The sequence below is a fragment of the Canis lupus genome, chromosome 25 (assembly GCF_003254725.2).
Source record: "Canis lupus dingo isolate Sandy chromosome 25, ASM325472v2, whole genome shotgun sequence".
Lineage (NCBI taxonomy): Eukaryota > Metazoa > Chordata > Mammalia > Carnivora > Canidae > Canis > Canis lupus.
The window spans coordinates 18214881-18233112 of NC_064267.1; the positions used below are offsets into that span (position 1 = coordinate 18214881).

The 18232-nt window shown below is 38.4% G+C and overlaps 2 protein-coding genes across 31 annotated transcripts in view; both read left to right on the top strand.

Moving 5' to 3' along the window:
• Positions 1–18232, top strand: part of ZMYM5 (zinc finger MYM-type containing 5) — a 77008-nt gene that overhangs the window by 10999 nt on the left and 47777 nt on the right. For 21 of the 30 annotated variants that reach the window (XR_007405818.1, XM_025462783.3, XM_049101082.1 and 18 more), the window contains 5 exons: positions 637–1144; positions 1384–1477; positions 15602–15887; positions 16437–16596; positions 17967–18179. Coding sequence is in view for 29 of the 30 variants with exons in the window: in XM_025462783.3 (XP_025318568.1) it covers positions 647–1144; positions 1384–1477; positions 15602–15887; positions 16437–16596; positions 17967–18179 (1251 nt within the window). In the remaining variant the exon portion in view is untranslated. Of the gene's footprint in view, positions 1–636; positions 1145–1383; positions 1485–7648; positions 7914–15601; positions 15888–16436; positions 16597–17966; positions 18180–18232 lie in introns of those variants that run through there. The other 9 variants (XM_035716069.2, XM_049101087.1, XM_035716073.2 and 6 more) reach the window with 9 other exon arrangements.
• Positions 8805–13553, top strand: LOC112669572 (protein FAM32A-like). Its single transcript, XM_035716098.2, has one exon. It carries the CDS (start codon positions 10946–10948, stop codon positions 11279–11281), a length of 336 nt encoding a protein of 111 aa, XP_035571991.1. The 5' UTR covers positions 8805–10945; the 3' UTR covers positions 11282–13553.

An 18232-nucleotide genomic window follows, 5' to 3' on the forward strand; every position in this document is an offset into this window, starting at 1 on the left:
AAATTGGATGATTAATTTCCATTAAATTCTGAGCTGAGCGTTAAATGATTAATGGAGAGGAAAAACAAAATAACAGTTTTTTTTTTTTTTTTTAGCCTCTGTGGGCCTTTTTTTTTTAAGATTTTATTTATTTATTAGAGACCCACAGAGACAGAGAGGCAGAGACACAGGCAGAGGGAGAAACAGGCTCCATGCAGGGAGCCCGACGTGGGACTCGATCCTGGATCTCCAGGATCAGGATCAGGCCCTGGGCTGAAGGCGGCCCTAAACCGCTAAGCCACCGGGGCTGCCCCAAAATAACAATTTTTTCGCTGAAAGTTAGATAAATAAGGGCAGCCCTGGTGGCCCAGCGGTTTAGCGCCGCCTTTGGCCCAGGGTGTGATCCTGGAGACACGGGATCGAGTCCCACTTCGGGCTCCCTGCATGAAGCCTGTTTCTGCCTCTGCCTGTGTCTCTGCCTCTCTCTCTGTGCCTCTCAGAATAAATAGATAAAATCTTAAAAATAAAATAAAAGATAAATCATGAAAAAATTTAAAATTTCATTTGTGCTATTTCATAGTAATAAAACTCAATAGCCATAGTATACTAGACTTCTTTTTTTTTTTTTTTTTTTTTACTATTTTCTCTCTCCTACAGGTTCTTTGGCATGGATAAATGTTCATTGAGAGGATTAGACTTGACTGAGCAGACTCCTGTTTTATTAGAGCATAAAGCCATGGCAGCTAGTCTCACGGATACAGGAAATTCATTTGGTGACCCAAGTAGTCTTGTAGTTAACAGATCTAGAAACTCATTGATGAAAGAAGATGATGATGATGATGATGATGATGTTGTATTTATTGAATCTATACAACCTCCTTCAACTTCTACTCCAGCAATAGCTGATCAAAGAAATTTTATATTTGCTTCATCAAGAAATGAAAGGCTACGAGGAAATTATTCCATAATTCTTCCTTCCTCAAGAGATTTGGCTTCTCAGAAGGGAAATGTAAGTGAGACAATTGTTATCGATGATGAAGAGGACATAGAAACAAATGGAGGGGAAAAGAAAAATTCTTCCAATTTAATTGAATGGGGACTTCCTGGAACTAAAAATAGAACCAAAGATTTGGATTTCTCCACTTCCAGTCTTTCAAGAAGTAAGGTAAATGCAGGATTGGGTAATAATGTTATCACTACAGAAGCAACTCTGAAATTCCTAATACTAATGTTACAACCTTAGAAACAGGTATAAGCTCTGTGAATGCTGGGTGAGATATGAACTTAATGATTACACATGTAACATCACTATAAAATACCAACTTGGGAGATGTCGCTAAAGGACTTCAGTCAAGTAATTTTGGTGTTAATATACAAACATACACCCCATCTTTGACTTCACAGACCAAGACTGGAGTAGGACCTTTTAATCCTGGTAGAATGAATATGGCAGGAGATGAATTTCAGAATGGAGGATACGCAACTCATCATAGTCCTGGTAAGCAGTAAGTGATTTTCTTTACCTTCTATACTTCTGTATATATGAAATACTTTACTTTTCTTGACTTCATATTAAGATAGAATATTTTACCTGCAGCCTACTTGGTCCCTGATTTTCCAGAAATTAAAGCTATTTTACCCTTTGTGATATACATCTGAAGTTGTTGTGTTGTTTTTTTTTAAGATTTTTATTTATTTATTCATAAGAGACCGAGAGAGAGAGAGAGAGAGAGAGAGGCGGAGACACAGGCAGAGGGAGAAGCAGGCTCCATGGAGGGAGCCCGACATGGGACTCGAACCCGGGTCTCCAGGGTCACGCCCTGGGCTGAAGGTGGCGCTCTACCACTGAGCCACCCGGGCTGCCCACATCTGAAGTTTTTGATTGAAAACCTCCATACTTTATTACCACCATCCTTTTACTAGTATCTTTATTTTATTTTTATTTTTTGTTTTCTTTTTTCAAAGATTTATTTATTTATGATAGAGAGAGAGAGAGAGAGAGGCAGAGACACAGGAGGAGGGAGAAGCAGGCTCCATGCTGGGAGCCTGACGTGGGACTCAATCCCAGGACTCCAGGATCGCGCCCTGGGCGAAAGGCAGGCGCCAAACTGCTGAGCCACCCAGGGATCCCCTAGTATCTTTATTTTAATGTAAAAATCATGGAATAAAAAAATGGACAATAAAGAAGCAATGTAATAATTGAATTTTACTTAATTTGTAATCACATAACTTGAAATCTCAATTTTCTCTTTTGAGGTGTTTACTTTTGGATTGCTTGTTTCTGATTTTTGTTTTTAAGTCAGCATTTTATTAGTTGCTTTATTTTAAAAGTTGGAAAACTCTTGCCTTTAAGTCAGAGCTGTATATTTTTAAAATTTACATGGACAGTCTTGTTCTGCTATTTGAAACAGCATATCTTTTTGGTAGCTTTGTCATGATTTAGTGTGGGGGTCTGAGTTTTTAAAATTTGTTTTGGTATTGCTTTTTTTGGCAATTTTAGTGCTTTTTAAACTATTGACCAACTTAAGATATTGGGAAAGGACTGAACGTAATAAAGCTAAGAACTTCATTTACTGTTTTAATGGAATGCCAGGATTTTTTTCTTTTATTTTTAAAAATTAATCTTTCTGGGTATGAGAACACTACATGAGTATTATAGAATATTTGTAAGAAATCCTGATTAGAAATAAAATATTTCTGAGCTTATCTTATTAATTATCAGGGACTACTGTTAAAAGTTTGATTTTTCAATTTTTGCCTCTGTGGGGTTTTTTTTTTTTTTTTTTAAGATTTTATTTATTCATGAGAGACATAGAGAGGTAGAGACACAGACAGAGGGAGAAGCAGGCTTTTCGCAGGGAGCCCGAAGTGTACTCCATCCCTAGATTGGGATCATGCCCTGAGCCTAAGGCAGACACTCAACTGCTGAGCCACCCAGGGATCCCTGCCTCTGTGGTTTTAAAAAATATAATTTAGAGCATATTATATATAGTTTTGTGTTCTGTTGGTTTACTTAATCTAAATTTTAATATGTCATTTTAGAAATAGAAGTTTCTGTGGGACACCTGGGTGGCACAGTTGATTAAGCATTGGACTCTTGGTTTCTGTTCAGTTCGTGCTCTCAGGGTCCTTAGATCAAGCTCCACCTCAGGGTCTGCAATCAGCATGGAGTCCACTTGGAATTATGTCTCCCTCTGCCCCTCCCACTCATGTTCTCTCTTTCTGTCTCTCAGATAAATATATTTTTTTAAGATTTTATTTATTTATTCATGAGGACACACAGAGAGAGAGGCAGAGACATAGGCAGAGGGAGAAGCAGGCTCCATGCAGGGAACACAATGTGGGACTCAACCCAGGGACTCCAGGATCATGCCCTTAGCCAAAGGCAGATGCTCAACCACTGAGCCACCCAGGCATCCCTCCGATAAATAAATCTTAAAAAAAAAGATAGAAGTTTCCATGTCTATAAAAAATAATTTTTTGTCAGAGGTACCTGTTCCTCCTCTACCTTTTTAATTTTTTTTAGCATTTGTATGGTTTCCTTTTTTTTTTTTTTTTTTTTTTTCTTTTTTAAGATTTTAGTTAGAGATCATAGAGGATCCCTGGGTTGCTCAGTGGTTTAGCGCCTGCCTTTGGCCCAGGGCGTGATCCTGGAGTCCTGGAATCGAGTCCTGTATCGGGCTCCCTGCATGGAGCCTGCTTCTCCCTCTGCCTGGTCTCTGCCTCTCTCTCTCTCTCTGTATTTCTCATGAATGGATAAATAAAATCTTAAAAAAAAAAAAAGATTTTAGTTATTCATTTGAAAGAGACAGCATATGTGCACACGAATGAGGGGGAGGGGCAAAGGGAGAGGGAGCCACAGACTTCCTTCTTAGCAGAGAGCCTTATGTGGGCCTTGATCCCAGGACCCTGAGATCATGACGTGAGCAAAAGGCAGACACTTATCCAACTGAGCCACTCAAGTGCCTCTATGATCTCCTGTTTTTACTGTTGAGACTCTACACTAAATTCTTTGTTTACATTGTTTATTATTTCTGTAGGATAGTTCTCAAGCATTTTAGGCTCAGTTTCACTCCTAAAAATAATTGAGGACCCCAAGGTTTTCAAAATTTATATCAATTACCGTGTCAGAAACTCAAGCCTAAGAAATTTTTAGAAGTATGACAATACCATTTTTAATGAAAACTATTTTCAATATTAAGTGAACAGTAGCTTTGTTTTACATTTCTGCAAATCTCTCTCTTTTTTTTAAGATTTTATTTATTCATGATAGAGAGAGAGAGAGAGAGAGGCAGAGATACGGGCAGAGGGAGAAGCAGGCTCCATGCAGGGAGTCGGATGTAGGACTTGATCCTGAGACTCCTGGATCATGCCCTGGGCCAAAGGCAGGAGCTAAACCACTGAGCCACCCAGGGATCTCCGTATTTCTGCAAATCTCTTTTAAAGTCTAATGTAATAGCAAGGTATATGGTAATTTCTCACATCTATTTCTATATTGAATCTGTTGAAATCATGTTTTAAGTATAAAAAGAAAATCTGGCCTCACACACATATTTGGTTGTAGAAGAGAGCACTATTTTAAATAAATACGGATAGTTGTAGAATTTTTTGACGCAGCACCAAAACTTGACACATGGTAGTTTCCTTAAAGTTCCTTAACAGTGTGGAATATGGGATTCCACCCAGGGATCCCCACATCACGATTATTGATATGTGAATGGATCTTTTACAAAACTTTGTATGATTTGGTAGCATTGTGCTTTGGTCAATTAAAAAATGTATATAGGGCAGCCCCGGTGGCGCAGCTGTTTAGCGCCGCCTGCAGCCCAGGGTGTGATCCTGGAGACCCGGGATCGAGTACCGCATTCAGCTACCTGCATAGAGCCTGCTTCTCCCTCTGCCTGTGTCTCTGCCTCTCTCTCTGTGTCTCTCATAAATAAATAAATAAAATATTAAAAAATATATATATATATGTTAGGTTTTCTTTTAATGATTGGCGGAGAAAATTAAAGACAGCAGAGCCAGGCGCTAGGTTCGAGAGTGCTTTAATGGGGAGCGATGGGGAGCACTCCTGGGCGAGGTTCCCTGACTGGAACCTCTCTGAGTCAGGGAAGTCATGCCCAGGCAAACCGCAGGGCAGAGCGGGGGGTGGGGGTGTGGGGGGGTGGAGGTGGTGGTGGTTCTAAAGAGGTAGGGTGGCATTCCAGTTAGGGCAAGGGTTACAGGTCTTTGTAAGCTAAGTGGGAGTAGGGTGGCAAGAGGGTGTTGGCAGGAAGATGGGGGTAGGGCGGTCTTATTGGGAAGTTGCTGTCCTTGGGTCGGCCATTTTGAGGTCCCCAGTCTCACCAGCCCAATTATATATGTATAATTATGCAATTATACATATTTGCAATTATGTATGTATATGTGTGTGTGTGTGTGTATATATATATATATGTATTTGGGTAACTCAGTTGGTTAAGTGTCTGCCTTTGGCTCAGTTAATGATCTCGGGGTCCTGGGATTGAGCCCCATGACAAGTTCCCTGTTCAGTGGGGACTGTGCTTCTTCCTCTGCCCCTCCCCCTTGCTCATGTGTGCTTACACTCTTCCTCTTTCATAAATAAATAAAATTTAAAAAATACATATATATATATATTTGGAAAATAATGATTCACTGAACTTCTAGATGTTGAGAATTCATTTATTTTAAATGTTGACACTTTAGAAAGCTGTCAAGCTGACAGTAGTGGATACAGTTTTCAAACTGCTAATATTCTCAGCAACAAATACTGTCATTTTTCTTGAAGTGAATTTTCCTTGATTTATTTTCAAGAAAATGTCAATAAATAGTTTGTCAGTTATTCTTTCAAGTAAAAATGGTATTTCATAAAGAAATATAGTTCAGCTTACAATGTAACTATTTTACAAGCACTTTTCTTTCAGACAGCTATTGTATTTTGGTATAAAACAGAAGTGGTTTATGTACACTTCTCTGTTTATGCATGTTTCTGTTCACACAGATTATTAGGATGCAATTAAAGGCTTAAATTTAGGGATGCCCAAAGGCCTAAATTTTGAGCGCCTGCCCTTAGCTCAGGGTGTGATCCCGGAGTTCTGGGATCAATTCCCACATCGGGCTTCCTGCTTGGAGCCTGCTTCTCTCTCTGCCTATGTCTCTGCCTCTCTCTGTCTGTGTCTCTCATGAATATATAAATAAAATCTTAAAAAAAAAGCTTAAATTTAGTAAAATTAATGCTATTTATTACTGTTTAATCATGGACATCTATTTTATAATAAATAATTCCACTGGCCTTTATCTTTAGTTCTTAGGAGAAAGACTAAATCCTTGGAACTTCCAAGTATTTGGGATAGTGTTTTTTATTTATGAGCCCTTTGGATCACACTTGAATTTGGGTTAAGATCTAGATGAGATGACTGAGTCTGAGGGAGGGTCCCCAGAAAGACCAACCATGTAATTTAGAGTGTTGGAGGTTTTAGCTAGCTCCATCTCAAGGGAGAAGAGGGAGGCTATAGGTTGAGTTCAGTCACATGCAATGAATTGCCAATAAAAACTAGATACCGAAGCTCAATGCAGTCTCCTAGTTGTTGAACTCCTCAACATGCCAGGTAGGGAACACTACCTGCAACTCTGCATTTGGAGCCTTCTATACCTTACCCTTCTTTGTCCTTTCATTTGGTTGGTCCTGATTTGAATCTTTTATATTAACACTGTGATTCTAAATATAGAGCTCTCCTAAATTCTGTGAGTCATTCTAGCAAATTATGAAATCTGAGGCGGTTTTAGGAATCTCCGGATTTATAGCTAGTTGGCCAGAAGTATGGGTGGCATCTGAAGTTCCTGTCAGTCTTGCTGGGGATTATGCCTTTTAAACCTGTGGAGTCGGGATCCCTAGGTGGCTCAGGGGTTTAGCTCCTGCCTTCGGCCCAGGGCGTGATCCTAGAGTCCCAGGATCAATTCCCACATCAGGCTTCCTGCATGGAGCCTGCTTCTCCCTCTGCCTATGTCTCTGCCCCTCTCTCTCTCTCTCTTTCACTCCCTCTCTCCTGCCATGTCTCATGAATAAATAAATAAAATCTTAAAAACAAAGCAAAAAAACCTGTGGAGTCTGATGCTAATTCCAGGGTAGTGTCAGAATTACATTGACTAATTGGTGGTGGTATAACAACCATAAATGGAGGTGACACTTTTTCTTTTCTGTATGATAGTGAAAAAATAGAATTCCATTCCACTGCCAGCAGTTTTACTTACCACTGCTTTTATACCATTACTGTAAATGCCAACACAGTGAAAAATGCAAATAATCTTAGTATTGTCATGGAAATAGTTTGGCCTCACAGATCCCCTTTTATTTCTTTCTCTGATAAGTTGTTGAATAGAAATAGCAAGAGTATAAAGTCTTGCTTTGTTCTTGACCTGGGGTGGAGGGAGGGAAGCTATTGACATTTCATCATTATTAGCTCTTGTCAAATATAATTCTTTTTTATGTTTATTTAAGCATTTAATTGTTATTTGAAGTTTTTCTGGTCTTTACAATTGAAAAGAGGTTTTCATGAATATCTCTAAGGTGGCACACTTCACTTATTTTCTTGAGAAAAGTTTTGGTAGGTAGAATTGCTAAGTCAAAGTGTCAAGATTTTTTTTTTAAGATTTTATGTATTTATTTTAGAAGTCTTGTGTACACATGCAAGCATGGAGAGAATGAGAAGGAAAGGGAGAGAATCCCAAGCAGAATCTGTGCTGAGGGTGGAGCCTAACTTGGGACTTGATTCCATGACCCCAAGATCATGACCTGAGCCAAAACCAAGAGTGGGACACCCAACCGACTGAGCCAAGCAGGCACCCCTAGTGTCAACATAATTTTAAAACTTTTGATGGTTAATACAAAATTGCCCTGACCAAAAAATGGTTATTTAACCAAATAAATAATACTCCTACCTCTGAACTTACAATATGGAAACATTTATGTGGTAAAGAAAGTAAGTTTATTCTCTCATGGATAAATAAAAAAATCTTTAAAAATAAAAAAAATAAAAGAGCATAGATTGATCCTATAAGAAAGCATACTGTGGTTAGATTCTATACGATTGTTCCATTCAAGTTGTGGACATAATTGAGATTTGCAAATGTTATTTGGAAGTAGTTTCAATTCTTGCCTTGTCAACTTTTTTATATCATTAATTCATAAGTGTATTTTACATTTCTATGTTTTCTCATAATGTGAAATATCAGTGATTTTAAAACATTACAAAGAAAAGACACTGTGTCTCTCCTGAATAAATAAAATCTGAACAAAAAATTAAACTATTTTGGTTTGATACATGGCAATAGATTTTTTTTTTAAGATTTTTATTTATTTATTCATGATCGAGAGAGAGAAAGAGGCAGAGACATTGGCAGAGGGAGAAGCAGGCTCCATGTAGGGAGCCTGATGTGGGACTCGATCTTAGAACTCTGGGATCACGCCCTGAGCAAAAGGCAGATGCTCAACTGCTGAGCCACTCAGGCATCCCACAAATTTCTGTTATTTAGGAAGTATGCATGAATGTATAACATTCCTGAATTCTCTAAAATTCTATTTTGGGGAACAAAAGTTACAGAACTATATCCCCCCCCCTTTTTTTTTAAGATTTTATTTATTTATTCAAGGGAGACCCACAGAGAGAGAAAGACAGAGACAGGCAGAGGGAGAAGCAGGCTCCATGCAGCGAGCCCGATGTGGGACTTGATCCCAGGACTCCAGGATCTCGCCCTGGGCCGAAGGCAGGCACTCAACTGCTGAGCCACCCAGGTGTCCCAAACTATATCCTTTAAATAATAACACTTAGTGTGGAACTTCAAAAAGATTGGGCAGCCCCGGTGGCGCAGTGGTTTAGCACCGCCTGCAGCCCAGGGCGTGATCTGGAGACCCTGGATCGAGTCCCCACGTCGGGCTCTCTGCATTTAGCCTGCTTCTCCCTCTGCCTGTGTCTCTGCCTGCCTCTCTCTCTCTCTCTCTCTCTCTGCATTTCTGTGAATGAATAAATAAAATCTTTAAAAAAAAAAAAAAGATTATTTACCAAATTAGGTGAAAAGTGATGCTGAAGATATGTTTGATGCTTAAATGTTCAATCAAGTGTCAAAAGGACAATCTTTTTGTCGTTGCTGTTTTTTCTGTCTTTAACTTGAATATAGCATAATAAAAGTTGTCTAATTTCATTTACTTTTTAAAGATTTTATTTATTCATTCATGAGAGAGACACAGAGAGGCAAAGACCTAGGCAGAGGGACAAACAAGCTTTCCTACAGAAAGCTTGGTGTAGAATTTGATCCCAGGACCCTGGGATGATGTCCTGAGCCAAAGGCAGATGCTCAACCACTGAGCTACCCAGGTGCCCCAATTTTTCTCATTTTAGTATTTGCCCTAGGTTTTGCTTTTGCTTGCTGTTAGTATTAGTAAAACTAACTAAATTCTACTAGACTTCAAAAAAAAAAAAAATTCTACTAGACTTCTAGAAGAAGGTGTGACTAATTATTATTGTAATTTTTGTTACTTAGAGTCAGTGTCTTACATTAGTTTTTTGGTGCTTTCTATTTCTATATATAAAAGGATTTCCAAAACAGAAAAAAGAGAAAAAAGAACAAGATGAAGATTTCTGGAGTTTAGTTACAAATAAATCTAGGGCTTAGAGGTTCAAATTTCATCATCTAGAATTATGGGTCTGTATAAAATACACATAAAACTTTGCATTTCATCCTGAAAAAATGGGATGATACCTATTAGAATGGGCCTTTGAGTCATTTAATCCTTTTATTAACTTTTAGTGTTGACTTTCAGTAGAAGTTCTTTCTACTCATCATGTATCTTTTATATAAACAGCAAAAAATTCATCACAGAAAATACCTGTATGTAGAAATTGCTCTTGCATCTGTTTTTTTTTTTTTCCTTTTTACTGCATTATAAACATTTCTGGCTATTATTACGATTCTAAGACTTTTTTCCTGATAATAAAAGACTAGGTAATTCCAATGCCTCTTGTAGAGAGTATTTGGGGAGGAGGGGCAAAATATATAAAATATGCATTGAAAGCATCACAGAAGTATAAATGTAGTGGGAAAATGAAGGTCCTAAGATTAAGAGACGGAACCTCAGAAAAGTAATCTGTTACTTGAGGCTGGTTTTCTCTTACGGGTGTGTGTTCAGTTCTACGAAAAAAATGCAGAGAAAGGCTGTAAGAACTTTCAACAAATTCACAGGGGCCCAGAAAGGAGGGATACTGGTAAAAACAAAAACAAAAAACCAACAAAAACACAACTCTTCCAACCTCTGGCTTGGGATGCTAACATAATCCAGAGCCTCAAATTTTTTTAGTTTTTCATGTAAACAGCAATCAGGAATGTGAGACAAGGCCATATGACAGCAAATCAAGAAGAAAACAGACAATAGGATTATCAGATGCAGATTTAAGGAACTATACAGTTTAACTGCAGATTGAGCATAGCTGAAAAGTGTAGGTGAACTGTAAGATATATGAGAAAATCAGTCACAAGGGTGGAAAACCAGAAAGATATCTATGACACTTGATGAAAAGGACATGTATTTAATGTCCCAGAAAGAGGAGGAAAGAAGTGAGACAGAAGAGGTACAACTGAGAATTTTCTAAAATGGACAAAAAATACTAACCTACAAATTCAAGAACACTTACCCCATGCAGAACGAATACCTTAAGGAACCACTAAAAGACATGTATAGAAATCATAGTCAAAATTTGTAACAATCCGGGCAGCACAGATGGCTTAGTGGTTTAGCGCCGCCTTCAGCCCAGGGTGTGATCCTGAAGACCTGGGATCGAGTCCTACATCGGGTTCCCTGCATGGATTCTACTTCTCCCTCTGCCTGTTTCTCTGCCTCTTTCTCTCTCTCTGCCTCTCATGAATAAATAAATCAAATCTTAAAAAAAAAAAATGGAGAAAAGCAAGCGGCATCATGGTGGCCTACAAGCAGCGTCAGAAGGGGCCCCTGAAAGTAAAAGGCTTTGCAGTGTTTGGTGTGACCAAGTGGAAAAAGAAAAAGGACAAAGACAAGGCGAAACTCTCAGAAGCGATGGGAGCGAGCAAAAAGAACAAGGAGGGGAAGCAGCGTGGCTTGGACAAGCAAACCCCAGCCCAGGCAGCCTTCGAGAAGATGCAGGAGAAGTGGCAAGTGGAAAGGATCCTAAAGAAAACATCCAAAACCCACAAGCAGAGAGTGGAGGACTTCAAGAGACACTTGGACACCCTTAGCGAGCACTATGACATTCCCAAAGTCAGCTGGACGAAGTAGCCTCCCCACCCAGGGAATGCAGTGGCATCGAGGGGAAATGGAAGGCAAAGTTAAGGTTTGGTGCCTTTGGTATTTTCTAGAAACATTCTTTTATACACACCCTTGCTTTTTCTGCTGAGACAAATGCTTTCCAAATCAGTGTGCCCTCTTGCTGGAACTTGATTAAAGTAAGACTGTTCTTTAAAAAAAAAAATTTGTAACAATCCATATGTCCATCAACAGTTGGATAGATAAATAGTTCTCGCTACACAATGGAATACTACTGAGTGCCCCTTATAGACAAGATGTTGAGTTAGGGGATCAGCCACAGAAGAGTATGTATGTACTGTATGAATTTATGTATGTGAATTTCAAAATAAAAGGAAACTAATTTTTTTTAAAGATTTTATTTATTAGAGATCACAAGCAGCGGGGAGGGGTAAAGGAGAAGTAGACTCCCCATTGAGCAGGGAGCCCAATGCAGGACTGGATCTTAGGCTCCTGGGATCATGACCTGAGCTGAAGACAGACATACTTAACTGACTGAGCCACCCAGGAGCCCAAGAAAACTAATCTTTGAAGTCAGAATAGGAATGGCTTATGGAAAGGAAAGAAATTGTCAAGTGAGAAAAGACAAGGCTTCTGAGAAATTGGACTTTTTGTTTATGTGGGTGGTAGTCATGCAAGTATATATGTTGATATCGGCTCAGGTCATGATCTCAGTATTGTGAGATCGAGCCCTGGTCAAACTCTGCACTGGGCATGGAGCCTGCTTAAGAGTCTCTCCCTCTCTCACCATCTGTCTTGAGGTCTCTCCCACTCTGAAAAAAGCAAAACAAAGAAAAAAACTTTTTAAAAATTTAATTGAGCTCCATACTTAAGATTTATTAATTTTATGTATACACGTTATTCTTTAACGACCAAAAACATACCCCCACTGAGACACCAAAGGAAGTTTTCACTAGCAGACCAACAGTAAAGAAATACTAAAATATTTTTTAGGTAGAAGAGTTCAGTTGTAAGAACAAATGAAGAACACCTAAAAGTCAGTAGTGTACCTAGTATTTAATCATGTAACTTCTAGGTGTTAATTTTCTTTGCAAATAATCAAGGATTTGAACTATATAATCTACTAGGTACCTTCTCTTAAAACATTCTTGGGATAGGACATGGAAGAATTTGATTAAAAGGTTAAGTTAGGGACACGTGGATGGCTCAGGGGTTGAGTGCCTGCCCTTGGCCCCTGGCATGATCCTGGAGTCCCAGGATTGAGTCCCACATCGGGCTCCCTGCATGGAGCCTACTTCTTTCTCTGCCTGTGTCTGCCTCTTTCTCTGTGAATAAATAAATAAAATCTTTAAATAAAATAAAAAATAAAGCTAGGTTTCTTTTAAAAAAAAAGTTTAACCTAAAGACACAATTACTAAAAATAAAATGAAATAAAAATTTGATAAAATAAGTTTGAAATTTGGAGAAGTTAAACAGTTGTGCTGTTAACAAAGGAAACATTTGTTTTATTTATGTATGTACCAAAGCTAGAGTGAAAAATTTCAGAATCTTGAGGCACCTGGCTGCCTTAGTTGGGAGAGCATATGTGACTCTTTATCTCACGGTCTGAGTTTGAGCCATATGTTGGGTATAGAGATTACTTAAAAAAATCTGTTTTAAATTTTTTTTTTTTTTTTAATTTATGATAGTCACAGAGAGAGAGAGAGAGGCAGAGACACAGGCAGAGGGAGAAGCAGGCTCCATGCACCGGGAGCCCGATGTGGGATTCGATCCCAGGTCTCCAGGATCGCGCCCTGGGCCAAAGGCAGGCGCTAAACCGCTGCGCCACCCAGGGATCCAAAAAAATCTGTTTTAAAAAAAAATTTTCTTTTCTCGACTCTTGTTGAGGCACCTGGGTGGCTCAGTTGGTTAAGCGACTGCCTTTGGCTCAGGTAAGATCCCAAGGTCCTGGGGTTGAGCCTTGGGTTGGGCTCCCTGCTTAGCTGGGGGTCTGTTTCTCCCTCTGCCTACCCCTGCTCATTCTCTCTGTCTGTCTAATAAATAAATTCAGTCTTTAAAAAGAAAGAAATTTTAGAATCTAATTACTGTCCTAAGCATATAGTTGATGTCTCACATTCCATAATTATATATAAATATGCCACCTTTATGGGTAAGTCTACAAAATGTAAAAGCCCAGTATTTTTTGTTCAGGATTTTTATTTCTCCCATATTAATGGTAATGACAAATCTTGTAATTGTTGCTATCTTTTGTTTCTGTTATTTATTAAATCTAATTTGGTATCTAGATGATATGCAGTGACATTTGATCCCAGAATACAACCTATGTTTGTTCAATTGAATACATAATTTTTGTTTTCCTTGGAATGGTTCAAAAGTAGGAAAATTTAGTGTAATGAAACTTTTGAGTACCGGGTGATAAAAAACTTTATTGTAATATATTCCACATTTGCCAGCATGTCATCCTGTGGAATGGAAGAATTGCTTTTATTATTTGTTCTGTTTTATTTTAGCTTGTAAGATAAAGATATCTTGAAATCAGACAAAGAAAATTAAAAGCAGTAGATGGGAATTTAGGAATGAAAATATAGTTGTTAATATTAGTACTGTGAGAGGCCTTTGGGATTGTGACAGGCCATAGACATAGTCTTGCTAATGTCATAGTCTTGCTAATGACAAAAGCAATTTTTTAAAAGATTTATGTATGTATTTTAGAGTTTGCCTAGATGGGGGAGGGGTAGAGGGAGAGAACCTTCAAGAAGATAACCCCGCTGACATGGAGCTGGATCCTACCACCCATGAGATGACCTGAGCCGAAATCAAGAGTTGAATGCTCAGTTAACTGAACCACCCAGGTGCCTCGACAAGAGTTGTTTTTGAAGACAATGATAGAATAATTCAGTACTCTGGGGCTTCAAGGCTTTACTATCATGTAAGAGTTAGAGGTATAGAACCTCAGGCCCCTGTCTAGACCTATTGATTTTGTTGTTGTTGTTGTTTGTTTTTGTTTTTTAAAGAATTTATTTACTCATGAGAGACAGGGAGAGAGGCAGAGACAGGCAGAGAGAGAAGCAGGCTCAATGCAGGGAGCCCGATGCGGGACTCAGTCCCAGAACCCGGGGATCACGCCCTGAGCTAAAGGCAGACGCTCAACCACTGAGCCACCCAGGTGCCCCTAGACCTATTGATTTTGAATGAATGAAAAAATATATATAAATATATATGATTTTATTTTTAAGTATTCTCTGTAACCATCCTGGGGCTTGAATTCAAAAGCCAGAGATCAAGAGTCACATGCTCTACCACCTGAGCCAGCCAGGCACCAATAGATTCTCTGTTTAAACAAGATTCCCATGTGATCTCTTGCATGTTAAAGTTTGAGAAACATTGTTTTACCTATACATCATATTTTACCATTTTGAAGCTAACAATAATATATGATGGAGGAGTCCCTATGTGAAGTTAGGAAGGCTGAGTCTTTCCAGAGTAACCCATCACCTATATTAATGATTATGGAATAATATTTAGAAGACTGGGAAGGAATTGTAGAATGAGTTGCCTTAAAAAGAATTTGGAGCAGGGAGTACCTGGGTGGCTCAGTTCATTAAGTGTCTGCCTTCAGCTCAGATCATGATCCCAGAGTTCTGATATAGTTATCTCTGATTTGCAGAGCTGCTTTATTTTATGTTTTAATACTTTTCTCTTCAAGAAGAAAAAGTGGTTAATATTTTTTTGCAAGTGCCCTATGTACCAAACATAGTGCTTTACTATATGCATTATCTCATTTAGTCTTTGTAACAATCTAATGAGTTAGGTATCGTTACCAGTTTGTAGCTGAGAAAACCAACAAAACACAATTTAATATATTTTTTCATGATCTTAAAGTAAGCATAGAAGATGCATTTTTGAACCTGGGGTCTCTGACTTAAGTGATGATGATTACCACATTGCCTGATTCAAGGGCCACTATTTATATTTTTGGCACAGTAGTGTCATTCACTGAATGCAAAGTGGAGGGGCACCTGGGTGGCTTAGTCAGTTAAGCATCCAAGTCTTGATTTCAGCTCAGGTTATAATCTCAGGGTTGTGAGATTGAGCCTGCCTGTCAGGCTCCACAGTGGGCCTAGAGCCTGCTTAAGATTCTCCAAAAAAGAAAAAAAGAATACAAAGTGGAGAATTCCTCTGGGATTGTGCAACAGGGCTGCCTGTCTTAACCACTTGATTACAGGGCTGCCTCATCCTCTTAAAGTTAAGCAAAATGAAAATTTAAAATATTTCTTGGATGTGAATTTTGAATTATTCCATGACTTTTCTTCTGTGTGTTTTATTTTTAAGATTCTTGGATCTCCCAGTCAGCATCATTTCCCCGTAATCAGAAACAGCCAGGTGTAGATTTTTTATCACCAGTGGCCTCCCTTCCTAAACAGATTTTCCAGTCTTCAGTCCAACAGCAACTTACAAAACCAGCTAAAATTACTTGTGCACATTGCAAAAAGCCTTTACAGAAAGGACAGACAGCTTATCAACGAAAAGGATCAGTTCACCTCTTTTGTTCTACCACCTGCCTTTCTTCCTTCTCTCATAAGCGCACTTCAAAGAAACGCAACATAATAAGTAAAAAGTAAGCTGTACTTTTTAACATGACTTCATGTAGTTGAATACTAGCAGTATAGATGTGTGTTGAATGTAATTGGAGAGCTGCATAAATTAATGGATGCAATTATTGCAGAGGTATCTTGAAGGTTTTTGAGCTTGAGTTTTCCTATGGATGTATCAGCTATGGGTTCATTTGTACTGTCCTTATTCTTCGCAGGAAAATGGAGTGCAGGTATAGGAATTAATTAATCCTCTCCCTGCCGCTTGCTTCATCCCTCCCCAACTTTTACCTTAGTTCTATAAAATTGCTGCCACATTTTTGAATGCTTCAAAAAGTCATAATAACCTGTGACAGGGGTCTTATGCTACAAAATGTTTTTACCTCCAAATCATCTCTTGCCATATTAGTAAGGAAGGAGCTCTTGACAATGAAACCAAAAAGTGGGTTTTGTTAGATCCAAAAATTATAGTTGATTCCTAGGATTAAATTAGAAAAAGTGAAAAATACTGTTTATTGTTCATATATTTGACTTTTATTAAAATGCAACATTCTTGTGTGTGTCCCTTGTTTCAGAGATGTACCTACAAAAAAGGCTTCTGCTGTTCAAGTTGAGTCAAGAGAATCCTCCCAAGAATTTTGTAGTAGTACGTCTTTGTCTCCCTATGAAGACAACCAGAATCTTAGAAAAAAAGTTAATAAATCAAGATGCATAATCTGTAGTAAACTAACAGAGGTGTGAATTTTTATCTTATTTCAGTTATTATCTAGATGAACAGGGATAATTCTAGCTGAAGTGTTATTATATGCTCTGCCATCTACATGATACACCTGTCCTGGATCTACACGATAAAGTTAAAGAGAAGAATAAGGATATGATAGAACTAACCCTCTTAGGAATAAATTTCCCATTTGCATGTTATGGAAAGTACATGGCAATTTCCATGGAATTGGATATACTCCTAAACAAAACAATAGCTCTGTGGTGAATTTTGTTCTTTTTTTTTTTTTTTTTAAGTTTTTTATTTATTTATGATAGTCACAGAGAGAGAGAGAGGCAGAGACATAGGCAGAGGGAGAAGCAGGCTCCATGCACCGGGAGCCCGACGTGGGATTCGATCCCGGGTCTCCAGGATCGCGCCCTGAGCCAAAGGCAGGCGCCAAACCGCTGCACCACCCAGGGATCCCTGAATTTTGTTCTTATTAGCCACTCTAAATAAAAGTGTAGGTTCAGGACATGAAGAATACAACCAATCCTTGTACAAGAATATGTAGAACAAGTGGAGTGTATGTTGGTAACTTCACATTTCTTAGGTGGTATTACCACCTTTCCAGTTGCTGAAAGACAAAACATTCATACACACAGTCTTCACATAACACAGTCTTTGGTAACTGAATTTGGTGTTTCCCAGAGCCTTGCAAATTGATACAATTTAATCTCCATTACCACAGAACTGAGGAAAGCAAGAACTACCTTAATTATGTATATAGAGACACCATCCTGAGTACGATAGTATTGATTCTTTTAGTCCCTCTCATGAATTTTCTAGGGCAATGATGTTTATAATCCAGAAATTCCCAATCTATTTCTTTTAAGCAGATATCAAAGTCTTTTTTTTTTTTTAAGATTTTATTTATTTACTCATGAAAGACAGAGAGAGGCAGAGACACATGTAGAGGAAGAAGCAGGCTCCATGTAGGAAGCCTGATGTGGGACCCAGTCCTGGAATCCCGGGATCAGGCCCCAAGCCAAAGGCATATGCTCAACCACTGAGCCATCCAGGCATCCCCATATCAAAGTCTTCTAAAACAGTTCATTTCTTCTAGTTCTTAAGTGTCTCTGGGGAAGTAAATACTGTTTTTATAGTTTTTTCTATGAATCTTACTTTTTCTCTTTTATAAAATCAAAAGATGATTTTACAAAGGAATCGGTGATAAAAAATGAAAGAATAACAAAATGTGCTTTTTATAGTCTTTTCCCTGAATATTTCTTCCATTGAGAAATTACTAGAAGTTGATTTGTTTTGTTTTTTAAGAAACAGGTATCTTATTGTTAACTGTGCTAATCTGACTCATTTATGTAATAAATTCTGGCTTTTCTTTTAGATTCGCCATGAAGTCAGCGTTAATAATGTAATACATAAACTGTGCAGTAACCAGTGCTTCAATAAGTACAGGCTGGCCAATGGTTTAATAATGAATTGCTGTGAACAATGTGGAGAGTACTTGCCCAGTAAAAGTGCTGGAAACAATGTCCTGATCGTTGAAGGTCAGCAGACAAGATTTTGCTGCCAAGGTTGTGTTAATGAATATAAACAGGTAATTCTTTTCAATGCATTTTAAATGATCAAGTATATAGTGGCTTCTCCCTG

Bases quoted from the DNA above. Each gene is read 5' to 3' on its own strand.
- LOC112669572 (XM_035716098.2), top strand. From the start codon at position 10,946: ATGGTGGCCTACAAGCAGCGTCAGAAGGGGCCCCTGAAAGTAAAAGGC.